Raw genomic sequence first — 27,854 nt, 5'->3', positions numbered from 1 at the left:
GGAGCGAGAAGCGAGAGACACTTTGGGAGTTGCTACCCCGATAGAGAGGGCTTCTGTCACGTACCACAGCCAATAAAGCTAAGAGAAACAGCCGGAGTGCCGAGGAGCACAAGCAGTTGCCTTTGGGAATGATTAACTGGGGCGAGCGGCAGTGGCCCAGCCACTTTAGCACCTGTCAGCAGCTGCGGGACACTGTTGTCAGCCCAGGGACGGCTGGCTCAAAGACTCATGCCACACATCTGCAACAGCACCTCTGTAATTCCAAACTATGAAAATAAGTACTACATGGGGGAAATAAATAGAAAATTGAAACATTTGAATAAAATATGCTTAAAATCTCATAATATAGTGTTCATCCTCTGAAGCAGAGAACACAAGGTAATGGTTCCCACATAACAGGGAACTGGTAGAATGGAGAGGAGAATTCTTCCAAATGCCTAGTTCATGAAAACCTATATAATCTAGGAGAAAAGCATAATACAGATCAGAGTTGGCTCAAATAAGGACTCAAACACTGGCATGAGCCTGATGCCACAGAGTGAAATGAGCCACCTAGGTCAAGAATACCAAGCAATTTCATAATAGAAATCTTGATTTGCATCTTCCATTGCCTAGAATCTGGGTCTCCCTGGGCCAGTGAGCATCACATGACTACAGGAGGGAAAGGGAAATGAAGATTTACATAATAACGTCCTATATGCTAGCAAATACTATAGATGTGGTTTTCTACCTGTAACTACTTAGCGTCTAAGACAAAGTTTCATCTAGAGCCTGCCTGTCTGGGCTCCTCCCTTTACAGCTGGGGGGCCTCAGGAAGGTGATGATTTCACTGTGTCTCAGTTTCCCCACCTGAGGAAAAGGAGTTACCATCCAATGAGGTAGAGAATGGTGTGCTGACAGATTTAAGAGAATAGGCTAATCAACCTAAAGCTCGCATACTAGTGCTTGGCATACAGCAAGCACTCCATATGTGTTGGCTATTTCTCACTTTCCTCACAGCACTCTTGTGAAGAAAATGAAACCCCGTAATTAGGTAACAGTGCCTTCAATTTAGAGAGGCGGCAATTCTGCAAAGACAAGCAATTACCTTGTGCAGAGTCACAGAAGGCGACAGAGGTAAAAGCCACTCTGTTCCCACTCTACAACGCTGGCCCTATTACCATTACTAGCCAAGGCCTACTACAAAATAAAGAAGTCACATACCCTCCAATGAGTGAGATTTCCTTAAGGGAGAGTCAGATTGTGCTTAAAGGAAATCAGAGTGTGCTAATCTGGACATTTCATCTCAACTAAAAATTACTTATTGTCTTCCCAGTTACACAATAGTAAAGAACACTGCCGTCAGGCCATAAAAGCAACCAGCCAGCTTCTAGGGAGTTCGGTAGACCCAGAACTTTCCAAAGCAAGTCTTAAGCGAATTCCAGGGAAGAGGAAAGGGACAGGAAGGGAAAAGGAAGGGAGGGGATTGAAGGGTGAAAAGACCCAATGGAGAACCTCAAAACAAAAAAACCGTACACACGTATTTTGACCCTGAAGCATCTGCCATGACTTACTAAGCTGAAGGCAATAGCGCCCATCTTAATGAATGAGCTGGCCTAGTTCCAATACACACACAGCTCTGACATACACAGGCTCAAGGCCTGCAGGGCCCTTTCTGCCCTCTGGGAGACACCTGACAGGTCACAGGTCAGTCTTAAATAACTGGAAGCAAGACGTCAACGAGCGAGTAAAATGGGCTTGCAATCTTGTTCCCTTCCTTCTTTCAGGCTTCACATTTTTAGAGGTGGTGTTTAATACAAGACATCAACCCAAGAGGTCAGAAAACCTGATTTCTGGGCCTAAGACGGGCCAGGGACCCCCTCTCCGGACCCGGTCCTCCTTCGTCCGTCGGTCCCTCCCTCGCTCCCCCGGCACCCGCGGGGCCCGGAGCGGGTACCGGGGCTGCTCCGGGCCACTTGCCATCTTCTCTTCCACCCTTTCAACAGTTGCTAGGACTCCGGAGAGGCGGCCCTGGCCGCAGTAACATGCTGTCAGCTCTTTTCTCCATTCACCACCCTCCCCACGGCGGCTACGAGAGGAGGGCGCGCAGCGGCATGGGTGCGAGCGGCGGGAAGCGGCCCCGGCATGACACCTCGCGGCGCCGGCTCCCGCAGGAGCACACGCCGCACCGCGGCTGCCGGCGGCGAGGCCCGGGCGGCCCAGAATCTCGGCCCCGGGGCCAGCCGTTCCCACGGCCCCGCCGCCCCCGCGGCCCCGGGCGACCGGGACGCACGCCCGCCCGCCGCCGCCCACTCACCGCCGCACTCGACCGAGTACTGGTCTCCCCAGTCCCCGGACTGAGGGCTGCAGCCGCCGCCTGCCGGGGCCTCCTGCTGCTGCCGGTGCTGCAGCTCCTGCTTGAGCAGCGACAGCGGCGAGTAGTGCTCGGTGGCCACGGCGCCCGGGCACAGCCCGGCGGACAGGACCCCCAACAACAGCAGCAGTCCGGCGGCCACAGCGCCGCCCCAGCAGCAGTAGCAGCAGCAGCAGCCGGCAGGTGCCATCTTTCCTCAAGGCGCATGTGCGGCGGCCCTCGCCGCACGGTGCGGCCTCCCAGCCTTAACCCGCGGTGGGCAGGTGGGCCGTGGCAAGGGGGCGGGAAAGGGGTGTGGCGTTGCCTGCTGGGAGTTGTAGTCCCAGTTCGGCCAGCCGCGAGCCCCCTCTCCAGGACTGAGACTACGAATCCCAGTAAGCACCGCGAGGGACAGGCTTTCCGGTCTGGTTTCTGACGTCTTCCCCCGCCACTGAATCGGAAGTTCTCGGCTGCTGTTGCGAGGAAATGGGCACCGGTGGGAGGAGTGGGTTACGGCCAGGCAAGGGAAACACAGAAGGGGTGGCCGCGGGCAAGGGGAACACGGATGGGGTTGCAGCAACTCCTACTGCTGCCTCGGCCTCCTGCCAGTACAGGTGCATCGAATGCAACCAAGAGGCCAAGGAGTTGTACCGAGACTATAACCACGGAGTGCTGAAGATAACCATCTGCGTGAGTTGTTAGGTGTGGGGTGTCCTTGGGCAGAAAATAGCGCGTTGGGATTTGGGGACCATGAGAGGCAATGGGATCTGTTTATCAGCTCTTTAGGGCAGTAAAAACCGACGAGTCTCAGGGTCCTCTAGCATAGTGCTCAGTTCGATACTTGACATTCCTGTCCGGGATCAGTGCAGCCTTTACATGGTTACCCATAGTGTTAAAGAACTCACCACCCTATAGCGGTTTTCTCGTACCCGTCATGTCTGCTGGTGAGACCTAACGCGGCGAACGGATCCTCGAACGGAGATGGATGTAGACGTTGTGCTGAGAGACTTAAAGATTGGATTATGTTGACATTCGGGTTCACGCCCAAACTCTTTAGTTCTTAGCCGTTCTCCCTTTCGTAGATGAATGTTATCATCCTTACGGTCCATACCCCGTATTAAATTTTCCTGGAATACTTTATTTCAGGTTTCATCCTTTGTGGTTATTGAATGTGCAGTATGTGTTGTGTGCAGAGCACTAAGCTTGACGTTGGTGATACAAAATCCAAAAATGATGAAGTAAAAATTTTGCTTTCAAGGTGTTCATAGTCTATAGAGAATGATTTAATGTTTCGAAGTCACAAAATCGCAGGTTCTTTTTGGGGTATTAGCAAAGAACCTGCCACATGATAGGCAGTCAATAGGTTTTTGTCCCATTTCTGTTCTCCTGATGATTTTCTAATAATAATCCTCCTTAGAAAAACATGGTCTGTAGTAATATATATGGGATTAGACAAAGTGTGAACGTGTACCTATTTAATCTGTTGTCAACTGACATAATCACTGTTCCTCTCTCAAGTGGTTTCCCTCACTTGGCAAAATGTCAACCCTGGTTAAATCCAACATGTTGTCTGATCTGTCTCCTCATCCTTGCAGCTGTACTTCAACTGAGGAAAAAAACACCTAAATTCATGACCACTAACCTCATGTAGCCCTTGATGCCATCTGGCCATCACATTACATTTCACTAATCCATTCACGTTCCCACTCTGATAAATCATCCTCACAAACCATCTCTCTTCTTAGGTTTCCCACATATACTTTCCTGCTTTGATTAAAAAAAGAGAGAGAGAGAGAACTTCCACAAGCTTTGCAACCACATAAATCCAGTACTAGCACCGGTTATTCATACGCTCTTTCTTCCCTCCTTTTAGAATGGATGAACTGTCCGTATACCTGTCTAAAACCAGCATGCACTTATGCCCTAGATCCCATCCATCCTCTTCCATTTACTTAGGGACATCTCTGCAGCAATACTCTTCTGCTCTCCACTGGACCGTCCCCACCAATATATGTACCGTCTTTCTTTAATTTAAAAAACACACACACTCTTCACCTCACTTCCTCCTTTTGCTCCTCCTCTTTTTTCCCTTCCCTTTGACAGCAAAGTCCTTCAAGAGATACTTATACTTGCTATCTTTATTTCCTTTCCTACTTTCTCTTGAAACTACTTCAGACCCACTTTCTTCCCACCCACCATTTCACTAGAAACTGTTCTTATGATCACGATCACTGACTTCTACTTTGCTAAATCCAATAGTCCATTCTCAGTGAACTGTCAGCAGCATTTGACCTTATTCCCTCTGGAAACACTGTGTGCACTTGTCAGGACACCAGACTCTTCTAGTTTTCTCATCTTACTGACTATTCTTCTCAGACTCATTTCTGGTTCTGCCTCACCTGCCTTGCCTCTTAACCATGGAGTACCCTAAGATCTTGGGCCTCTGTCTACACACTCTCCTTTGAAGAGCTCATTCTGGTTCATGGCTTTAAACTCCATCTAAACTTTGACAATTCCCAAATTTGAACCTCCAGCCTGAACCTCTTCCTTGAATTCCACAGTGTTCGCAAATGTCCAACTACCTACTTGATTTCTCCAGTTGGATTTTTGTAGTTAGGTCAGACTTTCACAGTTAATGGCAACTCGTCCATTTTAATTCCTAAGACCAAAAAACCTTGGAGTCAGCCTTGATTCCTCTTTCTCCCATATTCCTTATTCGTTTGCTTGGCAGATCCTGTTAGCTCTGTCTTCAGATTATGTTTAGAATCCACTGCTTTTCACCACCTCTACAACCATGATCCATGCTGTCATCATGTCTCACCTGGATGATTGTCCTAGCTCTTACCCCTGCACCTCTTCAGCCTCCTTACATGGCCGCCAAACTGTGGCTTTTAAAATTAAGTAGATTATATCATTCCTTTTCTCAAACCTTCCATTGTTTTTCCATCTCACTCAAGAGTTAAGGCCAAAATCCTTGCACTGGCTGTAAGGCCTATGTAGTCTCCTGGTACTCATCCCTTACTCTTCTGCAGCACCATTGCCTCCTGAATGTTCTTAAACCAGACAAGTTCCTCCCTCAGGGCCTCTGCACTGTGCGTGGAATGCTCTTCTGTCAGATGTCTGAAATGGCTAATTCGCTCACCTCTTTCAATTATTGTTATTTTTAACATCTCAGAGAGGCCCAGTCTGACCACCCTATTATAAATTGTGATTCTCCCTCCCGAGTCTGGTATACCTTATCACCTCTCCCTGCTTTATCTTTCCCATAGCACCTATCATCTTTGAATATTCTATACAATTGACTTGTTATTTATTGCCTGTCTCCTCCCACTGGAATATAAGCTACACAAGGAAAGAGTGTCTGTATAATGTATTCATTAATATAGCTGGCTCACCCAGGACAGTGCCTGACACAGAGTAAGTACACAAGAAATATTTGCTGAATGAATGAACCATTTCTAGGTTTTTAGATGTTCATATCCTTGGCCATTCTGATGGCCTTGTGAGTTATATGGCATCTAAACTTAATGACTTCTGGACTGGCCCAATTAAATGATCTATCTTCAAGATGACAACCACATAACTGTGAATATAGTCTTTTGTCCAGAGTAAAGCTGTAACTATCTCTGCAGTTTAGTTAGTGATCTTTAATGATATAAATTAATCTTTATTTTTTTTTAATTATTGGCCTTAAACTAACAAAATCCTTTTCCTAATAGTCAGATGCTGGCTTCTCTAGAATTGTATTTGGAATATTGGATGGTGGTACAGTACGTTATGGTTCATAGTCATTCCCTGAGGACAGAGTGTGTAATATCCTCATTTTTATCATGGTAATATATGCATAGTGGAATTATTTGGGAAAAATTATTTAGTTGATGCTAGACTCTGAAAATTAAATTGTAAAATAATTAATTTTTTAAAGGCTCTCCCAAGTCATGAGAGTAAAAAGTTTTTAGATGTCAGGCTATTTGTTCTGAAAAAATGGCCAAAGTTTCTATAAGCTGGTAACTCATTCGTACTTTGGTCTCTTAGCTGCTGTATTTGGAGTCAGCAGCATATTCAGCCTGATCTCCCTGTATTTCTCAGCCTAATCTCCCTTCTTTTCTCTTTGCTCGTCCTATTTTTCCACTGCCCTGCCTCCCCACTTGCCCCTCTGGGTTTCCCTAATTTTCCTCCATCTAATGGAAGCATGTCCCTTGCTTTTAGCCACTCCCTCTCCTTCAGCTTTTCACAGTTTATTATAATTATGTTTAAAGATATAGTACTTTTGATATCCTATAGTGCCTGGACTCTTTTATGTGCTCAGATATTTGATAAATTCATCATGGTAACAAAACAAGATTCCTTTGAGGTTCTCTTAAATTTTAAGTCTGTTCAGTGCTACAGTATTCAGTTTCCACCTTTAGATGCTGGATGCAAAGATGAATAAGACACTATCCTGCCCTTGAGGAGCTTAAAGTCTAGGAGGTTCCACTTTGAAGGTAGGTGTTTGCTGGGTTGCCTGGGTGGCTCAGTCGGTTAAGCATCTGCCTTCAGCTCAGGTCATGATCTCAGACTCCTCCTTGCTCAGTGGGGAGCTTGTTTCTTCCTCTGCTTGCTTCCTCCCTCTGCTTGGCCATGCTTTCTCTCTCTCTGACAAACAAATAAATATAATCTTAAAAAAAAAAAAGATACATGTTTCCTTATTGTGGAGCTAAAATGAAACAGATTTGAGAATCAGTGGGGAAGGGCAAGGTGCTGGAGATGATGGGGAGGAAGAAGCAAGAATATTCACGAAATATTGGCCAGTTTATATTCTAAAAGAGATATGATTCACTAGAGAACTGGAGAACATAACAGCAGAAAATCATTCATATCCATGGTGAGATAGAGGTGGTGGAAGTGTTTGAGTTTCCAGGGTGTGCATCGTCCCCATGCTGTAAGGATTTCCTAGAGGACAACTTTCTCTTTCAGGATATTTGTCTAGTAAGTAGTAAATGGAATGGAACAGTTTTTCCAAAATCAGAAAACATATCTAAATGTAGCCATCTGCCACTAAGATGTTTTACTACATTTGTTTGTTTTGTGTGTGCGTGGTTTCCCTCCTTACATTCAAGGTGAAGGAAGCACTCAAAGGAAAAGCAAATAATAGAAGCAGAACAAGGAAAAATTAGGCTGAAGCTGATAGGGAGGGGACCAGCAGACTCTAATGAATTCTCGATGTTTATAAAATACTCAAGAGTGCTAGGAAGGGAAGGCATAGCACGCGAAATAGCACATGAGGCCCGAAACTGCACCTTCTATTTGCACTCATGTCACCATGTGTTCATTCCACTAAAGCACTTACAGTAGCAGGCTTATTCGTCTTCCTCTTCTAAACTATAAGGTCCTGGAGGATAGAGACTTATGTCTCAAAGTAAATATCCAGCACCTTGGAAATGCCTGGTCCATAGAAATGGCTAAGCAAAGAGAGCTGTTCTAATGAATGTTGTAGCCACTCCAAACACGTCAGACAAGTGATTGTGGAGTGCCATGTCTGCAGGTACAGGTTCGGCCTCCCTCCTTCTAAAAATTGTCCAAATCCTGGCATAGACTTACAAGGTCTGAAGATGGGTTTTAGGGAACTTTTAAAGGACAGAGACAAGACCCTTGACCAGCCAGCAGTTTCATTTTGCAATGAAGTAGCATCTCTGGTGCTGCAGTGGTTTGTAGGGAGGAAGTGTTTTCCACACGGATAGCACAGGGAAGGTGTCTAGGAAACAGCTCTTTGTCATGAACATAGGATTTCTGAATCTGCGGCTTCTGTTTAGACCCTGGCTTATTCTTTGCCCAGCTGAAAAACTGCAAAATTATTACCTCTTGTGCCTCAGTTTTATTAGGTGGATTTAAATTTCAAGTAATAGCACATCTCCCTTCATTGGTTCCCTTGATGACTCAAAACCATACCCATATCTTGTAAATGACATGAATGAAGTGGAGAAACTCTAAGTTGGAAGTGATTTTTTTCATTCCATTTGGAGTGCAGGGTTAATGCTTGTCTGCGCACTTCATTTTCTTCCCTAGGGCTTTGATGTAATTAAAAGGCCATCCCAGCATGTTTGCGTATCCCTCACTTCTGGTTCCATTTTATCTTCTCAAAATTTCAAAATGTTCGAATTGTAGCCATTAGAATAGTAGCCTTGATTCAACTTTGTAACTAAAACTCTTTCAAATGTCACATTTCTGATGAGCTTGTTCTTGTACGCCTGTGTTTTATATGTTCTAATGGTGTTGGGATTTGGTAACATTGTAATCACATGTGTCCAAAAAAAGGGCAATTTCATAGGAGTCACGGAGAGCCTTGCTTCAGGTAACCTAGAACCAAGCTAACCAACCCACTTCCTTACATACAGCTCAGGATCTTCCAGTGTCTTCACTGTCACAGAGAAAGACCATTTTCTTTCCACAGTCTCGATGTTATCGGATGAAAAAAAAAAGTTTCTCTTAGTATCTGCCACCCCTGGATTGTTGACACTGTCCCACACTCTACCTGCTTTTAGCTCTCAGAAACTTTGGGTGCGGGGGTTACTCCTCTGAACCCCTTTCTCCAAATCACGTTTCAAAAAACCACAAGGTTGGTGGCCGTCTAGCCAACAGGGAACAATTTCTCAATAAAAGTACATTATAAATTTATTTATTTATCCTATAACTCTTACAAATTGAAAGTAGACTTTTCTGGGTTACTTTTCTGCCTCATATCAGTCTTTAAATCAAATGTCTTTTTAGCTTCTTACATATGAGATTAAAAGATTACTATCTCTCTGTTAAAAGGATTTAAGTTCCCTGGTTAGCTTTCTGTAAAAGACCAACCCTAAAGGCCCTCGTTGGCAACCCTGTCAGGACCCCTCTAACTCTTGAGAGCTTTTTCTGTATCTTCACTTAATAAACTTCTATCGCTTTACTTAAAAAAAAAAAAGATTACTATCTCTCACCTAGACGATTATAGTCATTTCTGAAACCATGGCTTCTATAGGTGAACATTTTGTGTCTGAAGAAAAGTTAATTTAAATAAATGCTAAGATGTCCTTATTGCCATACAAGTCCAAAATAGACTCTGCTAGTTTGAAATCCTTTAAGATTTCAGAATGTATAAATTTGCTTGTTCTAACATTATCTCACATTATTTCAGAAATCCTGCCAGAAACCTGTAGACAAATATATCGAGTATGATCCTGTTATCATCTTGATTAACGCTATTTTATGCAAAGCCCAGGCCTACAGACATATTCTTTTCAATACTAAAATAAATGTAAGTTGTAATAATTTTTTTACTTTCTAATTTTACTTGATGATGCTTTTGCACTTTTAAAGAACAATAATTTTGACCAGAATTAAAGAACATTATTTTTAAAAGAAATTCGAGGGGCGCTGGGTGGCTCAGTTGGTTGGGTGTCTGCCTTCAGCTCAGGTTGTGATCCTGAGGTCCTGGGATCAAGCCCCTCATCGGGCTCCCTGCTCAGTGAGGGGCCTGCTTCTCCCTCTCCCTCTGCTGCTCCCCTTGCTTGTGCTTTCTCTCGCTCGCTCTCCGGCTCTCTGTCAAATCAATAAATAAAATCTTTAAAGAAGAGAAGAAAAGAAAAAGAAATTCTAACAAGGATGGGTCTTTTATCTCAAGAATGTAAAAAAAAAAATGTAAGTTTCTAGAAATAACAATCATTAATAAACAAGGTTCACAATGTTCAGAGAGTATTTAAGAATATGGTCACTGGGAGGAAACTGACAAGCCATAATCTGGATTGCCTTTTAGTAGGTTACCTTTTAAAAAAGACATCGATTATTTCTAACAATAAAATTAAATATATCCAGGTAGGGAGAGAATTACACCTAGAAGAAGTAAGCAAACATTAAAAGAGAAATATTTTCAAACAATTTATTGCATTTTATATTCTACTGAGGGAATCCCTCCCCTCCACCCCCCAAGTTAAATAACCAGGGCAGTTTTTAAATTGCTAGAGCGTTGATTCCCAAACTTTGGAACACAATGGAATCACATGGGGGAGAGGGAGGAGATGGCAGTTAATCCTTCCAAGCAAGGCCTCACCCAGAATCAATTAAATCAGAATCTTTGGAGATGGGTTCAGGCATCAGTGTTTCTTAAAACTCCCCAGGTAATTCCAGAGTGGAGCCTATTAGAAGCTCAGAAGCCCACACTGATACCTATTCCTGGACTATATTGTATTTGCACACTTTCTATTGACATAGAAAGGCCAACCCATAGAGTAATGTATTTTTTTTATTTTTTAATTTTTAAAGATTTTATTTATCTATTTGAGAGAGAGAGAGAGCACACATGCTGGGGGTGGGAGTTGAGCGCAGAGCCTGCATAATGCAGGGCTCAGATCCCATGACCCTGAAATCATGACCTGAGCCCAAACCAAGAGTCCAACACCCAACTGACTGAGCCATCCAGGAGCCCCAGTAGAGTAATGTATTTTAAAAAGTCAATTCTTGGGGCTCCTGGGTGGCTCAGTTGGTTAAGTGTCTGACTCTTGATCTCAGCTCAGGTCTTGATCTCAGGGTTGTGAGTTCAAGCCCCATGTTGAGCTCCATGCTGGGCATGGAGCCTACTTAAAAATAAAATAAAAAGCCGATTTTTGTTGCCTGGTATTTTCTTTTTTGCCAAAATTTCAGACTCTTTAAAATTGCAGGGGATTTTCTACCTTTTAATTGCTGTCTTCAGTATATGAATTTATATTCATCAGGCATAGGGCCATTTTTTTAAAATATGTTCAGACTAATAGTTTCCTATGAAGTATAATGGAATCTTCAGGTTAAATCTATTCTCATGGCTGCTTCCACCTATCCATGAGTCACATAAATTCTGTGCCTGATTCTGTCCTGATCCAGGACAGATGCTGAAAATGTAGTGGCGGGTGAACTACTGTTTAAAGCAGTGTTTCTTAACTAGGGGTATACATCAGAATCCTCCCTCCCACCAGAACTGTTTCAAAATTACATGTCTAGGATTACTTCCAAAGATCCTGGATCAGGATTGGGGCGTAGACATTTGCAGTCTGAAAAATCTCCCCTGTGATTCTGGTGGATGTTGCTGACAAAGAACCACTGGTTTACAGACAACACAATGACACACTTAACTTGGCAGTTCTGAATTTGAAAATCTATGAAATGGGAGGCTCTTCAAAACCACAGATACTTAGCTATGTCTGTGCCTATTTGGTATTATGTGTAATTGTTTCTTTACCCAGTGAATGGCATTGTCTTTTTGACTCCCAGATGCATGGAAAACTCTGCATATTTTGTTTGCTTTGTGAAGCATACCTGAGGTGGTGGCAGCTTCAAGATTCAAACCAGAACGCTGATCCTAACGACTTCATCAGATATGCCAAAGAATGGGATTTCTATAGAATGTTCGCAGTTGCCTCTCTAGGTAGGAAGAAGCCATGCTTTCTATTCTTAGTGAACTAGTAACCACTATTCTGAATAAAAGTGAGGTGGCTGGTCTTAATCATTGCTAAGAGGAGGAGGTTAATACAGGACTTGAGACTAAATGTTCAGCTGTGTCACCAACCTGCTAGGTGAGTTTGTCTAAATTGGCTGCTTTTTTATTTGTTGCCACACATATGTTATGGAAATGGTTATATTTAGCAGATTAGAGAGTTTCATAAAATTATCTTGAGGCATAATACTGTGTTTTGTTTTGTTTTTTTAAAGATTTTATTTATTTATTTGAGAGAGAGAATGAGATAGAGAGAGAGAGAGAGCATGAGAGGGGGGAGGGTCAGAGGGAGAAGCAGACTCCCTGCCGAGCAGGGAGCCCGATGTGGGACTCGATCCCGGGACTCCAGGGTCATGACCTGAGCCGAAGGCAGTCGCTTAACCAGCTGAGCCACCCAGGCGCCCTGTGTTTTTGTTTTTGTTTTTTTTATTTATTTGACAGAGAGAGACACAGCAAGAGAGGGAACACAAGCAGGGGGAGTGGGAGAGGGAGAAGCAGACTCCCTGCCGAGCAGGGAGCCCGACGCGGGGCTCAATCCCAGGACCCCGGGACCACGACCTGAGCTGAAGGCAGACACCCAACGACTGAGCCACCCAGGCGCCCCGAGGCATAATATCGTTGATAAAATTCCTCAACTTAATTTCTCAATTGTCCAGTTTAAAGATTACCTAGGTCCCATCTTTACTGAAACAGTTTGATAATTGCCAGACATTATCCAATGTATTATGCTAATTGCATTGAACTAATGCAATCTGTTTACTAGGGAATACTTCTTATTTATCTGACTGCATACAGGGAAAGTGGCTACTGCCCCAAAATTCCTTCAGTTCCAGAATTGCTTTTCTTCAGAATTCGAATTTTTGACGTAGGTCAGAATTGTATTAATTTCTGTGACTATTTTCTTATTTACTGTCTTCCATGCTTCTCTGCTTCTAAACTCTTTGATTACAAAGAAATATTATTATAATAATATCAAGTCTCCAGTTCACTGCAGTGTTGGATTTCTGGACTATGTTGTCTTTTGTCCCATTTTCTTCTCAGTCTGCCCTCACTCCCTTGGTCCCCTTATGCAGGTCTGAGGTTCTAAAATGTTTATGCTGGGGTGCCTGGCTGGCTTAGTTGGTAGAGCAAGTGACTGTAGATCTCGGAGTTATGAGTTCCAGCCCCATGTTGGGTGTAGAGATTACTTAAAAATAAAATCTTTTAAAAAATAAATAAATAGGGGGGCGCCTGGGTGGCTCAGTCATTAAGCGTCTGCCTTCGGCTCAGGTCATGATCCCAGGGTCCTGGGATCGAGCCCCGCGTCAGGCTCCCTGCTCTGTGGGAAGCCTGCTTCTCCCTCTCCTGCTTCTCCCTCTCTTGTGTTCCCTCTCTCACTGTGTCTCTCTCTGTCAAATAAATAAATAAAAATCTTTAAAATAAATAAATAAATAAATAAATAAATAAATAAATAAGGGCGCCTGGGTGGCTCAGTCGTTAAGCGTCTGCCTTTGGCTCAGGTCATGATCCCGGGGTCCTGGGATCAAGTCCCGCATCGGGCTCCCTGCTCAGCGGGAAGCCTGCTTCTCCCTCTCCCACTCCCCCTGCTTGTATTCCTGCTCTCGCTATCTCTCTCTCTGTCAAATACATAAATAAAATCTTTAAAAATAAATAAATAAAATTTATATGCAAAGAATTCCCAAACCTACATAATAATATAAAAAACATCCTTGAAGGGGCGCCTGGGTGGCTCAGTCAGTTAAGCAACTGCCTTCGGCTCAGGTCATGATCCCAGGTCCTGGGATCGAGTTCCGCATCAGGCTCCCTGCTCAGCAGCGGAGTTGGCTTCTCCCTCCCTCCCCCTGCTCATGCTATCTCTCTCGCTCACTCTCTCTCTTTCAAATAAATAAGTAAAAATCTTAAAAAAAAAAAAAAATCCTTGAAAACACTGCCTAAGCCAAGAATGAGAACCTAATATAAATTTAAGCTTTAAAGCAAAGGCTTTTAAAATTTCTAAGGGTAAACTCTTTTATGTCCATAATTTTTAATACGAAAAATAAACCAGGCTTATTTCCAAAGTTTGGAATTACTGTAGCACCTACTCTATAGCAGATATTTTGACACTCAGTCAGAAATCTTTTTCTACTGTTACTTAACTTTTTTATCCAGTATTAGGTGATGAACCCCTAAAATAGCTTATAGAAAATGTGTTACATAAATACAGCATTTTATAATTTAAACATTGCTTTTGGGGCTCCTGGGTGGCTCAGTTGGTTAAGTGACTGCCTTCGGCTCAGATCATGATCCTGGAGTCCCGGGATCAAGTCCCACATTGGGCTCCCTGCTCGGCAGGGAGTCTGCTTCTCCCTCTGACCCTCCCCCCTCTCATGCTCTCTCTCTCTCTCTCTTATTCTCTCCCTCAAATAAATAAATAAAATCTTTAAAGAAAATAAACACTGCTTTTACAGTTTTATGAACTTAATGTTCACAACCATCCTCTTTGGTAGGTAGGTTGGCATTCTCCCCTATGTAGGGCTGGGAAGCATAGAAGTACTTAGAAGGCAGGTGATTTCCCCAAAGTCCCACAGCCGGTTAATGTCAGCACAGAGACAGGTGGCTCTCTGGGCTCCCCATGCGGTGTCTCTCCATACAGCACTCTGTAGGCAGGTAGCTGGTCCTTTTGAGCCCATCTGATCCGCAAACGCCTCGGGAGTAGAGGCTCCAAGGGCTGGTGCAGGTGCATAAATCTCTCGAGTTCGGAGTTAGAAAGATGTGGAGGTTAACTGGTCCGCCCCCCTCGTCCAGCACAAGAAATCCGTCTCTCAGTTCTGCAAGGTGGTCTAGCTTTGTTTGAATATCTCCAGTGACAGGAGACAACCCACTATTGTTAGATCATTCTTGTCGTTAAGGAGTTCTTTGTTGCTGTTATTAAAATTATTTTTGTCCAAATCTCAGGCTATGAGATCTGCCTATTTGAGCAGATCCTTGCAGTTGACAAGTCCTCAAGTTACTTTGCAGGGAGATGGGGTGTCTCCCATGAGGGATATATCAAATGTCATGTAGGTCAGCCATCCAAAATTATTTTTACTGATTCTAAATCACCTGTGTTTGGAATCTTTTTAATTTGGCTCTATTTGGTTATACAACATTTTAGGAAAAATACAGTTGTCTCTCCTATAATTTGATATATGTGTTCCAGGAAAAACCTGATTCTGCAGAAACCTGAATAACACAGCTTATGAGGAAAAATAAAATTAGGGACAGACCCCTCAAAACATAAGCAGCTGGGTAATCAGAGGACTAACAATCTTAATAAACATAATATTGCAGTTGAAAAAAATGTTAAATTCCTAGTTAATGGGAACAGAACAGACTGTGCTCGGTCCTGTGGACCCAGTGGAACTGTGGCTTCTTCTGGTCTGGACTCAGTCTATGAGTACTTTCCAGAAGGATAAGGAATAGCACTCAGAAAGTTTGTTGAAATGAGTAAGGGAAGGTTTTTTTTTTTAAGATTTTTTATTTTTTATTAGAAAGAGAAAGCACAAGCAGGGGAAGCAGCAGGCAGAGGGAGAGGGAGAAGCAGACTCCCCGCTGAGCAGGAAGCCTGATGTGGGGCTCGATCCCAGGACACCGGGATCATGACCTGAGCCGAAGGCAGACGCTTAACCATCTGAGCCACCCAGGCGCCCCAGTAAGGGAAGTTTTAAAATTAGGTAACAGTATTCAAAATTTGTAGATAATAGGCAATAAATAGTGGGAGACTGAACAAAGAAAACACCCTCGCGTGTAATTTTTAGGGTGGGTACCAGCTTTCAGACTTAAAAATTTCCTCCGTGCTCCTGTTTTATTCTTTCTGTGGAGATCTGGAACACTGAAGTTGTTTAAACAGAACCTTCCTTCCTAGAAAGAACTTCCGAGAGCTGATGATTATAGTTCTCACGGACTTACTTTTACTTTAATGGGCCATGAAATACTTCATGAAAGAATTGCTGAAATATGCTTCTGCAATCACACCAGCAGGATTTGACACAAAAGGGAGGGGTTTATTTATTTAAAAAAAAAAGGGAGGGGGAGGGGGATAAAGAAAATTTGATCTTGATGAAGCAGCTCTAATGAAGTCAGCTGATAAGTTGTATTTTGGAATTGTGGTTTCTTTGTTTTTAGAGAGAAGATGGTTTGGGTAGAGACATCCATATTTCTGTTTTCCATTCTCTCCTTAGAACAAACTGCCTTTTTTATTGGCATTTTTACTTTCCTGTGGGTAGAACGACCGATGACAGCAAAAAAAAAACCCAACTTCATTTTGCTGCTGAAAGCATTATTATTATCTAGCTATGGAAAACTCTTGCTGATTCCAGCTGTCATTTGGGAGCATGACTACACACCGCTGTGCCTCCGACTCATTAAAGTATTTGTCCTTACATCAAATTTTCAGGCAATTAGAGGTATGCTTATCTTTTATTCTGTCTTCTCAGCCTCCAACCCACATACAAGCTTAAAGCCTTATTTCTCCAACTCCGTCTTATAAACCCTGTTAAACACTGGAATTCTCCATAGAATAATAACAGCGCCTGACATTTCTCTAGTGCCTTATACACAGCACATAGTCTGTATTTGCTCCAATTAACGACATAGTAGTTTTTAGTTTTCGGAATGCTTTCATGTGCATTATCTCAGTCCTGGGAGGTTGGTAGGGCAGTCCTGATTACCCCCACTTTGTGCATGACCTGTCCAGATGTACACGGCCCGGCACTTGTCAAGCCAGGAAGCACAGTTCCTGCTATACCAACAAAGGGATGAGCAGCCCTGTGGGTCTTCATTTTTCCCATCCATTGTGAGAAGGGTTATTTTAAATGAGCCTCCTAACTGATACTTTTTATCGAAATACTTATCATCTTGTAAACTGTAAAACTGAGAAAGCTCCATTTTTTTCCTGCTAACCTCTTTATAACCTTAGAATCCATTTTTTTATTTTCTCCTTCCATATTCATGGAAATCTATGTCTTGATTTCAGGAGGAGAAGCTTAGTGTTTTTGTTATAAGCACATGCTATGTTTCTCTTCAGAGATGAAAACGTGGGAGAAGGTAGCAGCCCAGATGAATAAGAACGAATAGAGAGTCTCTAAAAAACAGCTTTACAGAACAATTCCATTCATAATGCCACAGAATTTACATACCAATATCACCCTAATTAAACTCTTAAGAACTTATGAGTTGCCTTTTCCTTTTCAGTGACCCTGAACATCAACCGAAAGCTCTCCTTTCTGGCCATCTTGAGTGGTTTACTGATGGAAAGCACCATGGTCTACTTCTTCCAGAGGATGGAATGGGATGTGGGAAGTGATTGTGCCATCTATAAATCCCAAGACTTTTGAAGAGGTACAGAAGCCTCTCTGTCCACACATTCGGACAGGCATCCTCCTCAAACAAGACAAACGCCATCATAAAATAAGGAGGTGCCCTTCTATGACCCCTCCCCACCAGCCCCTGATTGCCCCTGGGTCACTCCATCCCCCCCCCCGAGGACTGTAGTGTGCATCTCAGGGTCCTTGTCACCCTCAGGGACAGCCACATCTGTGTTCTGTTGCTTCTAGAGGCCCTGTTCGCCACTTCTCTAATAGCTGCACCCCACACCCCTCGTACGGAGACCTCAGGCTCTGAAATCTGCTCTCTCCCCTCCACCATCCCCGCTCTGGGCTGCCTTTGCACCTCCAGTCCCTTGACCCCCACTTCTGGCCTACCTCGCCTCTCTTTTTACCGTACCTGCAAATGTAGGCAGCTGCCGATTCATCGCCATTAGTCCCTTGAAACTGCTTCTTGCCCTCCTGCCAGATGTGCCTTCTTAGAGCCATTTGGGTGAGTCTCCGTCTGTGTTCCCTGAGTCCAGCGCTGCGTGTGCACAGAGCCTCGGCTGGCCCTCAGTGTTGCTCCTCTGCCTTCGTGGTCACCTCCAGGGAACCTCCCATCCCATGGTTCTGGAACCTTCCCCACGCTTCTTCCTCCCAGGTCTGCCCTCACTTTGCTGAGAGTCAGGCCCATTACAGAGTCCTTGAACTTCCTTCCTTCTTCAATCCAGAACTGCTTTGGTCACCTGTCTTCTTTCCTCCTTCCCTCCCTCCTGGCCCAGACTTGTGCCCCTCTTCCTATCTGTAAGTGTCCTCCCCCACTCTGGTCACAGTCAAGACTCCTGGCCCGCAGACTGTGGCAGCTGTAGGGTTGAGGAGCAGCCTCGGAGGCTGGGTTGTGGGGTGCAGGTGACGAAGGCACAGAAGCAGCAGGGAAACAGCCCAGCTCCAAACCTTCTCCACCTCTGCTCGCTCATCAGTCCTGTGGCCTCAGTCTCCCCTCATGCTGGGTCAGTGCTCCTCCCTTCCAGGTCTTCAGACACTGCTCCTCCATTATCCACTCCACCGCACTGGCTCCTTCCCCTTGGCAAAATACACAGTTCTCTGTTCTAGAACAACTGGTCTCAGCCTGTTTCTTCACCACCTTCCCTCTTTGTGGAACATACTTTCTCCCACGGTCTCCTGAATCTGCACTCCTAAAAATCAGAGGGAAGCCGGTGGCCAGCTCTCCGTCAGAGCCCTCGCTTAGCTCCGCTCTGGAAGCTAAGTCAGAGCCCCTCCTTCTGAAACAGGCGGCCCACACTGTCAGGTCGGTTTGTTCGCAGACTTCCCAGTCTGTCCCCGGACTCGTCCTCGGCGCTCCTGTTCTCACGCTCAGCGGTGGCAGTGCCCATGGCCTGGCCCGTTCCTTCTCCCGGGGCTCAGGCCGCCCAGACCTAGCAGCTCCAGCTCGCCCCTCTGCCCGGCCGCCGCGCCCTCCACCCCCCAGCAGGGCCTCTGAAGTCCTACTCCGCCTCTCTCCCGTCGACCCACCAAAACAGTCCTTTCCGGATGCTTTTCTCTGGAAATGTCCCTTCTCACTCAGACCCCAGGGCAGCCTGTGTTGTCTCCTGCCTAAAGGTTTGTAACAGCCTCCTCACAGCCTTCCACCCACACACTGGTGCCACAGAAATCTTCAGCAGGCATCGCTTCTGGGGGTCCCTCTGAATTTTTCACCATTTCTTATTGCCAACACAGGAGTTTCTAGTCTCTTCCTGAGGAACGTCTTTTAGCTTTCTCTTCGCTTACGTGTGGTCCTCAATAGTCCATTCCTAAGTCCCTCTCCGCAGGCATCTTCCTACCCACATCCTCTACTACGGTCTTCTCTTCATCTCCAAATATGGCTTATGCTCTCCTCGGGGCCTCTTCTCCCCCTAACCAGATCCAGTCAGTCCTCTGCTTCTCCGTGGAAGGAAAACTGTCCAAAACCTCGAGTCTGTGCTCTCACTCCCACTGACTTGCCAGGGCCCAGCTCAACACCCCAGCGGTCATGTCCAGGATCTGCCGAGACTGTGCCAGTGCCCAATACTTGGCCCCAACGTCCACAGGCGCTTCTAGTTGTCAGGCTATCCATCATAATTTCCGGTCAGGATAATAAGGTCACCTGTCTCTCACGACCATTTGAAAACCGTTCTCCTCCTTTATGTTAGCTCATGTTTTCTATTGTCCTTGTCTTATATTCAAATCCCATGCGTTTATGCCTGACTCCCCCAGCCTGGTAAACAGAGACCAGGAGGTTGTACGTGAGGAAATATGTATTTCCCACAGCACAGGGCCTGCCCTAGTAAGTATTTGATTCACTGCTCGCTCATCAATCCTCTGGCCTCAGTCTCCCCTCATGCTGGGTCAGTGTTCCTCCCTTATAGGTCCCATCACATTCAGCGGAATGTGCCACTCTCAATACTTCTTTTATCATCCACTGTTGGATTCTTTATCATCTGTGGCATGACCAACTACGTCCCAAAAAGAGAAGACATAAAATACAAGCTCCTCCTGTGTGTTGAGCAAAATGAAGCAAAGATTTGGATACACTTCCTGAAAAAAAAAAAAAGCGATGGTTACGGCATCGGAAACCGCCCAAACTATCACGCGCCATCCCTCCCCCACATGTAAGAGACCACCAAACCATATATAGATACACGCAGACAGATGCAGAAACACCGATGCGAGGGCGCTGCTGTAGGCAGTGAGGTACATCACAAGCAAAGACTCGGGCAACGCAGACCCCTTCAGGTAAGCACTGAACTGAAGGAGGAACGTGAATGCACGACTCGCACATAATACAAGATCTATGTTTCTTTCCTTTGACATGTTTATATCTCTTCAAATGTTAAGTTATCCGTTCTAAATAATATATTTAAAATCCTATTTCGTGTTCCTACAACAACAGAAACATTGGTCTCTTAACAAAGTCAAAATAAACTGAGCTTTTGTAAATTTTTTGTAAATTTCCGTTACTTTCCCCTGTAACTAACTTACTCTTTCTAAATGGCTGATCCAAAAATAAATAACTAAAACCAGTGAAGTGTACACTTGACAAGGGTGAATTCCATCACAGTAAAGCCCATACTAGATAAATGGATAAGATAGCACCTCCCCCTGTTCTCTCTCCCGGTTTCATTTACTTGTTCTTTTTTAGTCCTCATTTACTTATTCATGCAGCAGAAATTACTGAGCACCTACTGTGTGTGTCAGACAGCATGGACACAGTGGTGAGCAGCCCTCTTAAAGTTTATGGAGCAGTGGGGCACCTGGGTGGCTCAGTCAGTTGGGCATCTGACTCTTGATTTCGGCTCAGGTCGTGATCTCAGGGTCATGATATCAAGCCCCACGTCAGGCTCTGATTCTCTCTCTCCCTCTCCCTCTCCCTCTGCCCCTTCCCCCACGCTTGCTCTCTCCTCTCTCTCTCCCCTACCTAAAATAAATCTTTAAACAAAAGTTTACAGAGCAGTGATAGATTTGGAAACATGAGAAGGTGATGAAAGTACAGGGTGATAAGTACCGTGAAGGGGTAACATGGGGATCTAGGGAGATGCAGAGTAGGAACACCTGTTCCCCTCTTAAAAGTCCAGAAGGTCCTCCGACAGGAGGGGGAGAGGAAAGGAACTTTCCAGTATCCCCGGAGGGAGAATAAGTACGCATGCCAAGTCTTAGAGGGCAGAGAGTATCACGTGTGTGTGCAGGGAACTGAATATCCCGCACAACTGGGTGGAGTGTGGGCACTGGGAGTTTTAAAAATGATACCAGGAAGCCATGTAAAGTCGGATAACGAGGGGCCTCGGGAATTGTCACTTATCCCAAGGATCATGAAACCAACACAGAATATTAGAAAGAAGGATCCAAAGTAAAAAAAAAAAACAACTGGAATGACATCGCAGAACAGCCATAGGATGGAACCTGTAAAAGGCAAGGAAAGAGGGAGCAAAACACGGTTTAAAGGAGTACAACTGAAAAGAGTCAATTAAAAAACAAGTATTAAAGGGGCACCTGGGTGCCTCAGTTGGTGGAGAGTCTGCCTTCGGCTCAGGTTGTGATCCCAGAGTCCTGGGATAGAGCCCCGTGTTAGGGGGTGAGGCCTCCCTCTCCCTCTCCCCTCATGCTGGCTTGCTCTCTCCCTCTCTCTCAAATAAATAAATGAAATCTTAAAAAAAAAAAAAAGTATTAGAAAAAATGACAATGTGATATGCTGATCCCACCTTCTCAAATCTTTGACCTGTCAACCCAGATAAGTGAGGATAAACACATCACCGATTTTTTACTTTATTTTTATTTATTAATTTTTAGGTAGGCTCCACGACCAGTGTGGAGCCCAACACAGGGCTTGAGCTCACGACCTTGAGATCATGACCTGAGCTGAGATCAAGAGTCGGATGCTCAAACGAGCCACCCATACCACTGATTTATTAATGCATACACAATACATCCCAGTTGAGCACCTTAGAAGTATGTGCTAATTTTTTTTTAAACAAGTATTAGAAACCTCTTTCCTTGGTATCTGTGAGCATGAGCCAGCTAAAGACTGTGCAAGGTATGGTAGAGGACTAAGAGGAGACCCATCTGACCCAACTCTGATCTTAGAGTCCAGTCCATTCAGCATGCTGTTTATTACATCAGGGTTGGACTCCAGGAACAGGGTGGAAAGGCTGCCCGAGGGTGCCCAGTAGGTGCACTTGAACAAATGATTAGTTCTCCCCCCTCCCCTCACTCCACCCAACAGAGTTCATCTTTCCCTACATATTTTTCAACATTTCTTTATGAAAAATTTCAAAGATACAAAAAAGTTGCAAGGATTCTACAGTGAAAACCCATATACCGACCGCCTACATTTACAGTTGTTACATTTTCCCCTTCTTTTTAAAGTTTGTTTAAATACTGATTTGGGAGGCAGCAGAATTGCTCAGTCAGTTACACTGGGAAGTTACAAGGTAGGGTGGTGCTTCTGTGATTTCCAAGCCCCACCCCTCCCGTGCAAAATTGAGATGTGGTCTAACAACAACTATAAAAGGTATTTGTAAGAAAATCCACTGGAAGCTATAAAAAGTCACTTTGAGGGGCACCTGGGTGGCTCAGTCGGTTAAGTGTCAGACCCCATTTCGGCTCAGGTAGCAGGATGGAGCCCCAAGTGGGGCTCCGTGCTCAGCGGGGAGTCTGCTTGAGATTCTCTCTGCCCCTCCCACTTTCAGATATCCCACTTCCACCGAAAAGCATATGCACTCAAGCAATTGGCAGAAAACCTGCTTCGTACAGTCTGATCCGTGATGGTCACACCGTGGCTACTCTGACAGAGCCCACTGCTGGCCCTGGAGTTCTCAACGCCGCCCAGAACCGGAGGAGAGAGAGTGCCCTATTCATGAGAGCACAATATGGACTAATAAGGCATATGGAAAATAGACAAGTGGTCTTTGGTCAAAAGATTTCTACCAGAGTGTTTGAAGCCCTTTGAACTAAGTTGGGACATTTACATCACAGTGTATGTAAGAGCCAAAGGCATTTTTTTTTAAAGATATTTACAAAACAAAAAGGCATCAATTAGAAAAGTTAAAGATATTTTTAAATCACAGTCTTATATGAAGAAACTGAAGCTTGGATTGGTAAAGGGATTTGCTCAAGGTCACACAAGCAGATAGTGACAGAAATGGGATTAAAACCTTGGCCTCTACTCCTAATCTAATGGGGGGGAGGGGCGCGGGCCGAGGTTGGGGCTGTGTTGGTCTCCAGCCCCATCTAACGCTGCAGCCTTGGGTCTACCCAACTTCCCTTGTTGAGAAAAGGGTAATTTACTGTTCTTCAAATACAATTAGGAGTAGAGAACAAGAGAGGGGGTTTTTTGTTTGTTTGTTTAATACAGAACTCACATGAATAGGACTAGATTTATTAGTCCTTTGTCTCCAAGGGAAGAAGCTATAGAAAGAAATGAGCATTTCACTGTAGGCTTTTCTCAGTGGAACAGCTGTGAGCCTTAAAGCTTGGCTTGTCTCTTTCTGGTATCTAATACATCTAGCCATAACCTTTCATTATAAAATAAGGAACACATTCTCAAGGGAAATGTTATTAACCTAAGACTAAATTTAAAATGTTCTCTGGCTCCTGAAGAGTCAACAGAGGAAAAGCACTACAAATAAGCAAGAACCCCAGGACCCAAAACAGGATTCTATTTATTTATTCCTATTTGACAAATATTTATATATAGTGTGAGCCAGGCACCATATATGACTTATATATGACTTCTTATATATATTATGTATATATATCTTTACTTTGAGCCAGGCACTATTTTAAGGGCTTTCTAATTAATAAGTCATTTTATCCTTATATTAACCCTAGAAGATGCCCATCAACTAAACTGGCTCTAAAAGCCCATCAGGAAATGTATCTGAATACGTTGAAAGGGTTAGCACAGTGTGTTCGGCCAGCAGATTGAATGATGATGTCCCGGCATGACACAGATAAATAGCAAAGGCAGGGAAGAACATAACTGTGCCCAGAAATTTGTGGTAGTTTCCTGCAGCTGCTGTAACAAATTAAGCTTGGTGGCTTAAAACAACACATTTATTCTCCCCCAAATCTAAAGGCACAAAGTCCAGAACTAGTTTCACTGGGTCCAAACCAAGGTGTTGGCAGGGCCATGCTCCCTCCAGAGGCTCCAGGGGGGAAGGCATTCCTTGCCTCTTGCCTGACCCAGCTTTTGGGGGGGCCGCTGCCATCCCAAGGCTTGTGGGCGCATCTCTCCAATCTCTCTTCCAGCTCCACATCACCTCCTCCTCTATGTGTGTCAAATCTCCTTCTGCTTCTCTCTTACAAGGACACGTGTGATGGCATTTAGGCCCCACTTGGATAACCAAGGATAATCTGGTGATCTCAAGATCCTTCACTTAACCACATCTTTTATCAAAGGCTTTTTCAAAATTAAGTAATGTTTACAAGTTCCAAGGATGATATCTTTGGGCAAGATGTTTGGGGGGGCAGTTTTCAGCCTACCACAAAATCATCTGGCAAAGAGCATCCCCCGCCACCCAACACACACACACACACACATACGCAAATACACTCACCGTCCCAAATTTGAACAGGACTCTCCTGTGAAGTATAATCCTTTATCTGCAACTCCATCAAAGGGAAGGCAGATGTCAGAGCCCTACAAGAAACTCTCTGAAAGGCACCTTGCAACACAGCTTCCTGGTTTTGGAGTTGCCACAGCAGAAGCCCCATGACTGGATGTGTGTGACGGAGGAGATCCCTGCATTAGGTCGAAGTGGATCCATGTCCCTCTCAAGAGTCCCTTGCAAACATTGAAAGAGTGCTCTTCTGGGCGCCTGGGTGGCTCAGTTGGTTAAGCGACTGCCTTCGCTCAGGTCATGATCCTGGAGTCCCGGGATCGAGTCCCACATCGGGCTCCCTGCTCGGCGGGAAGCCTGCTTCTCCCTCTCCTACTCCCCCTGCTTGTGTTTCCTCTCTCGCTGTCTCTCTGTCAAATAAATAAAATCTTTTAAAAAATAAATAAATAAATAATTTTTAAAAATGTTAGTTCATAGGTTGAAGGAACACAAATTTTCCTTAAAAGTATATGGAGAAGAAAAATCAAGCTAACATTTAGATAAAGACATTTAGATAAAACCATTCAGATAAAAACATTTAGACAATCGACTCATTTTTATGATTGACAAGGTTTTAATTTTCTTTCTTTGCTAACGTGGGTATGTGTTTCTAGTAAAGAATACAAATGAGCAGGAGGGGAAGAATGAAGAGGGGAAATCGGAGGGGGAGACGAACCATGAGAGACGATGGGCTCTGAAAAACAAACTGAGGGTTCTAGAGGGGAGGGGGGTGGGAAAATGGGTTGGCCTGGTGATGGGTATTAAAGAGGGCATGTTCTGGGTGCCTGGGTGGCTCAGTTGGTTAAGCGACTGCCTTCGGCTCAGGTCATGATCCCGGAGTCCCGGGATCGAGTCCCGCATCGGGCTCCCTGCTTGGCGGGGAGCCTGCTTCTCCCTCTGACCCTCCCCCCTCTCATGTGCTCTCTGTCTCTCTCATTCTCTCTGTCTCAAATAAATAAATAAAATCTTTAAAAAAAAAAAGAAAGAGTGCTCTTCTGACTCGTCCCCATATTTTCCAGAGGACACCTTGCTTGAACACACTTGGCAGGTAAACACCTGCTCGAGAGCCGAGCATTCACCATCTACCCATGGCTTTAATCTGGATACAAGGTCAGAATCGGCCTCATTTGTGTTCTGCTAGCAAATAGGACAACTTGCATTTCTCACAGCAGGTGCTCCTAATGCTGATTTTATACCAGGCTTCCTCTTCTCTGTCCTGCCCTTGTATTCCCTTGGTGTTGATTTCTAAACCCACTTTTTAAAAAAAATTGCATTTTATTGTGTTGTGTGAATTTTTATAAAGCAGTTTTTTGGAACAGAGGTGGTATATAAATCCTATCAATCCCTCTAAGACAAGTAAAAGTATGACCAGGCACATGTCTGTTCTAGAGTGTGTCTCCTGCCCTATGGAGTATGCTCCCCTTCTTTCTTCTACAGCAGGGGCAGATAAATGCAGCATCCAGGTCTTCCGTCAGGCTCCTTCCAGTTTGAGGTCCCAGCACAATGGACATGCTTTGGTAGGAGCGGCTGAGCCTGGAGAGGTTTATTCATCAAGGAGAACAGTCATCTAGGGTGTGTCTGATAGAAGCTTGTTGAGAGGACTCAGTCACGTGGTGTATGACCACAGGGGGGTTGGGTTGAACCTGTCTTCCCTGGTATTTCTGCCAGCAGGGCAAGTGGGAATCAGCCACAGAGAGGACCAGTGCCGGGTGGGGTGTGTTGCTGGCCTTGGCATGCCGGGAACACACTGCTCCTTGAGTCTGGTGAGTGAGCCCCATCCTCAATCTCCAAATTCATCTCCATCTAGATTCCCGGGGTTCTATGCAGAGCATAGAAGGACAGGGTCACCAGCTTGCCCTTCAACCTCAACTCCCCATTGTTTTCCCACCCTTGTGAAATCCCTAGGCTTTCAAAGGCGCTTTCTTATTTCTAACACAATGTCTCAGAGGCCATCTTAATGGTCTCCCCTTTCAATCTTTCTCCTGGAGCCCCACTCTGGCATCTTATTACCATCCTGCGGGCAGGAGAAAGACAGGGAATCGAAGGTAAGGTTCTCTCTTCCCTAAAGGCCCGGAACAGAGCTGCACCCTCTGAAGGGAACTGGGACGTGGTTTTGACTGATTTCTAATGCAAGTGTTCCTCCCACCCAAACCGGCCTTCCCAGTAACAGTGGTTTCTGTGTTCCTGTAGGACTTTTGTTAGAGATTCTCCATCCTGGAAACAGAACAGGAAGCAGGGAGGGAGGTCTCGGAGCTTCTGCCCGAGGTTGGCAATATCTAATTCTCCAGATGGCACAACGTGTCCTTACTGACTTGCTTCACACTTTCATTTTGCTAATATTGCTCGGCTAGCGTATTTAATAAAGGTTTTGCTCAACATTCTCTAGATACTCCGTTTGTGCACGTTCTTCGGGGAGTTAGGAGAACCAGACGGGAAATTGGGTATCTAGGGACCTTAGTTGACCAGTAGCCGGAGGAGTCAGGTGGAAAGGTAGAAAGCGCTGCTCAATCCGCAGTGTGATACTAATGTGCTGTGATGTGAGGCTGAAGGCCACAGCGGATAATCTCCTCGATTTCATGCTAGCTCAGCACCTGCTTGGGCCTGAAACGTAAATGAAGCCCAAACCACATCTCAGAACCCCAGCTTTGTCAGTTAGCCATGACCTTAGGCAAATCACTTGACCTGTGTTTTTATTTACAGAAATGGAAACGTTTTATGAAAGCACACACGTTGTTATACGTAAGTTTTTGGAGACCTTATGCCCTTCCATCCGCCTGCTCACTCCTCTTTTTGAAGAACTTATTCACCCTTCAGGGGCGCCTGGGTGGCTCAGTCGGTTAAGAGGCCGGCTCTGGATTTCGGCTCAGGTCATGATCTCAGGGTCGTGAGATCGAGCCCCATTTGGGCTCCTCGCTCGGTGGGGAGTCTGCTTGAGATTCTCTCTCTCCTCCCCTCTGCCTCTCCCCCTGCTCACACTCTGAAATCTTAAAAAAAACAACTTATTCACCCTTCAAAACCAGCTCAGACGTCACCTCTGCCAATGTCCCCAGTGTTTGTTGAGTCTCCTAGGCCTCAGTGGCCCTGGCGCTGCCCTGATCACAATGTTGGCTGTTTGTGGAAATGGCATCTGCTAGAGGCTCTTCAGGTTCTGCAGGATGTGTTCTCGGTGCCTGACTCAACGTGACCCAGACTAGCGCTAAATAAATGTCAGCTGAATGAATGGCGTCACCCTAGCTTACAGCAAAATGGAAGCCAGGAGTCAGGTTGGTTAAGTGACTCTGAATTCCACTCTGGGCTCACGGCACAAATGCCCTAGGAAGCTAAAGTGCTTTTTCTAACTGCTCTGTACGTTGCCTTACACAGTAGCTCACCGCTTCGCGAAACATCCGTCTGCCTTACAGTCTACCCAGCCCTCTGTTGGCCACTGAGTAGAACAACTGTCCTACCCCAAACTTAGAGGGTACGATGTATGCCCGGCAATAAAGGACACCGGTGAATTTATTTTCTAATCATCTGTGGCATCTCTGTAAGGACAGTGTATTAGAAAACATGTTATGGGGGCACCTGGGTGGCTCAGTCGTTAAGCA

At 45.0% G+C, this 27,854-nt stretch overlaps 2 protein-coding genes across 10 annotated transcripts in view; one reads left to right on the top strand and one right to left on the bottom strand.

Moving 5' to 3' along the window:
- The window catches only part of TTC13 (tetratricopeptide repeat domain 13), a 92,520-nt gene extending 89,902 nt beyond the window's left edge, over positions 1-2,618 (bottom strand). For all 9 annotated transcript variants that reach the window (XR_010412431.1, XR_010412433.1, XR_010412434.1 and 6 more), the window contains exon 1: positions 2,297-2,618. Coding sequence is in view for 6 of the 9 variants with exons in the window: in XM_064594639.1 (XP_064450709.1) it covers positions 2,297-2,543 (247 nt within the window). In the remaining 3 variants the exon portion in view is untranslated. The remainder of the gene's footprint in view (positions 1-2,296) is intronic.
- A 170-nt stretch (positions 2,619-2,788) lies between these two features.
- ARV1 (ARV1 homolog, fatty acid homeostasis modulator) lies at positions 2,789-19,801 on the top strand. Its single transcript, XM_045877839.3, has 5 exons — positions 2,789-3,022; positions 9,483-9,602; positions 11,588-11,741; positions 16,010-16,234; positions 17,022-19,801. The coding sequence occupies exons 1-5, from the start codon at positions 2,819-2,821 to the stop codon at positions 17,162-17,164; spliced, it is 846 nt and encodes a 281-aa protein (XP_045733795.1). The 5' UTR covers positions 2,789-2,818; the 3' UTR covers positions 17,165-19,801.
- The last annotated feature ends 8,053 nt before the right edge of the window (positions 19,802-27,854 follow it).

The sequence above is a fragment of the Mirounga angustirostris genome, unplaced genomic scaffold (assembly GCF_029215605.1).
Source record: "Mirounga angustirostris isolate CCGP_5_RB_7025 unplaced genomic scaffold, mMirAng1.0.hap1 SCAF_6, whole genome shotgun sequence".
In the NCBI taxonomy this organism is placed as follows: Eukaryota; Metazoa; Chordata; class Mammalia; order Carnivora; family Phocidae; genus Mirounga; species Mirounga angustirostris.
This window is presented reverse-complemented; position numbering and strand designations above follow the sequence as displayed.

What these genes read in the sequence shown, in the direction of transcription:
- ARV1 (XM_045877839.3), top strand. Translation starts at nt 2,819, where the DNA reads ATGGGCACCGGTGGGAGGAGTGGGTTACGGCCAGGCAAGGGAAACACA. An exon ending in TTTTCAATACTAAAATAAAT is followed by an intron (nt 9,603 to 11,587) that starts GTAAGTTGTAAT and finishes TTTGACTCCCAG; the next exon opens with ATGCATGGAAAACTCTGCAT. An exon ending in AAATTTTCAGGCAATTAGAG is followed by an intron (nt 16,235 to 17,021) that starts GTATGCTTATCT and finishes TTTCCTTTTCAG; the next exon opens with TGACCCTGAACATCAACCGA.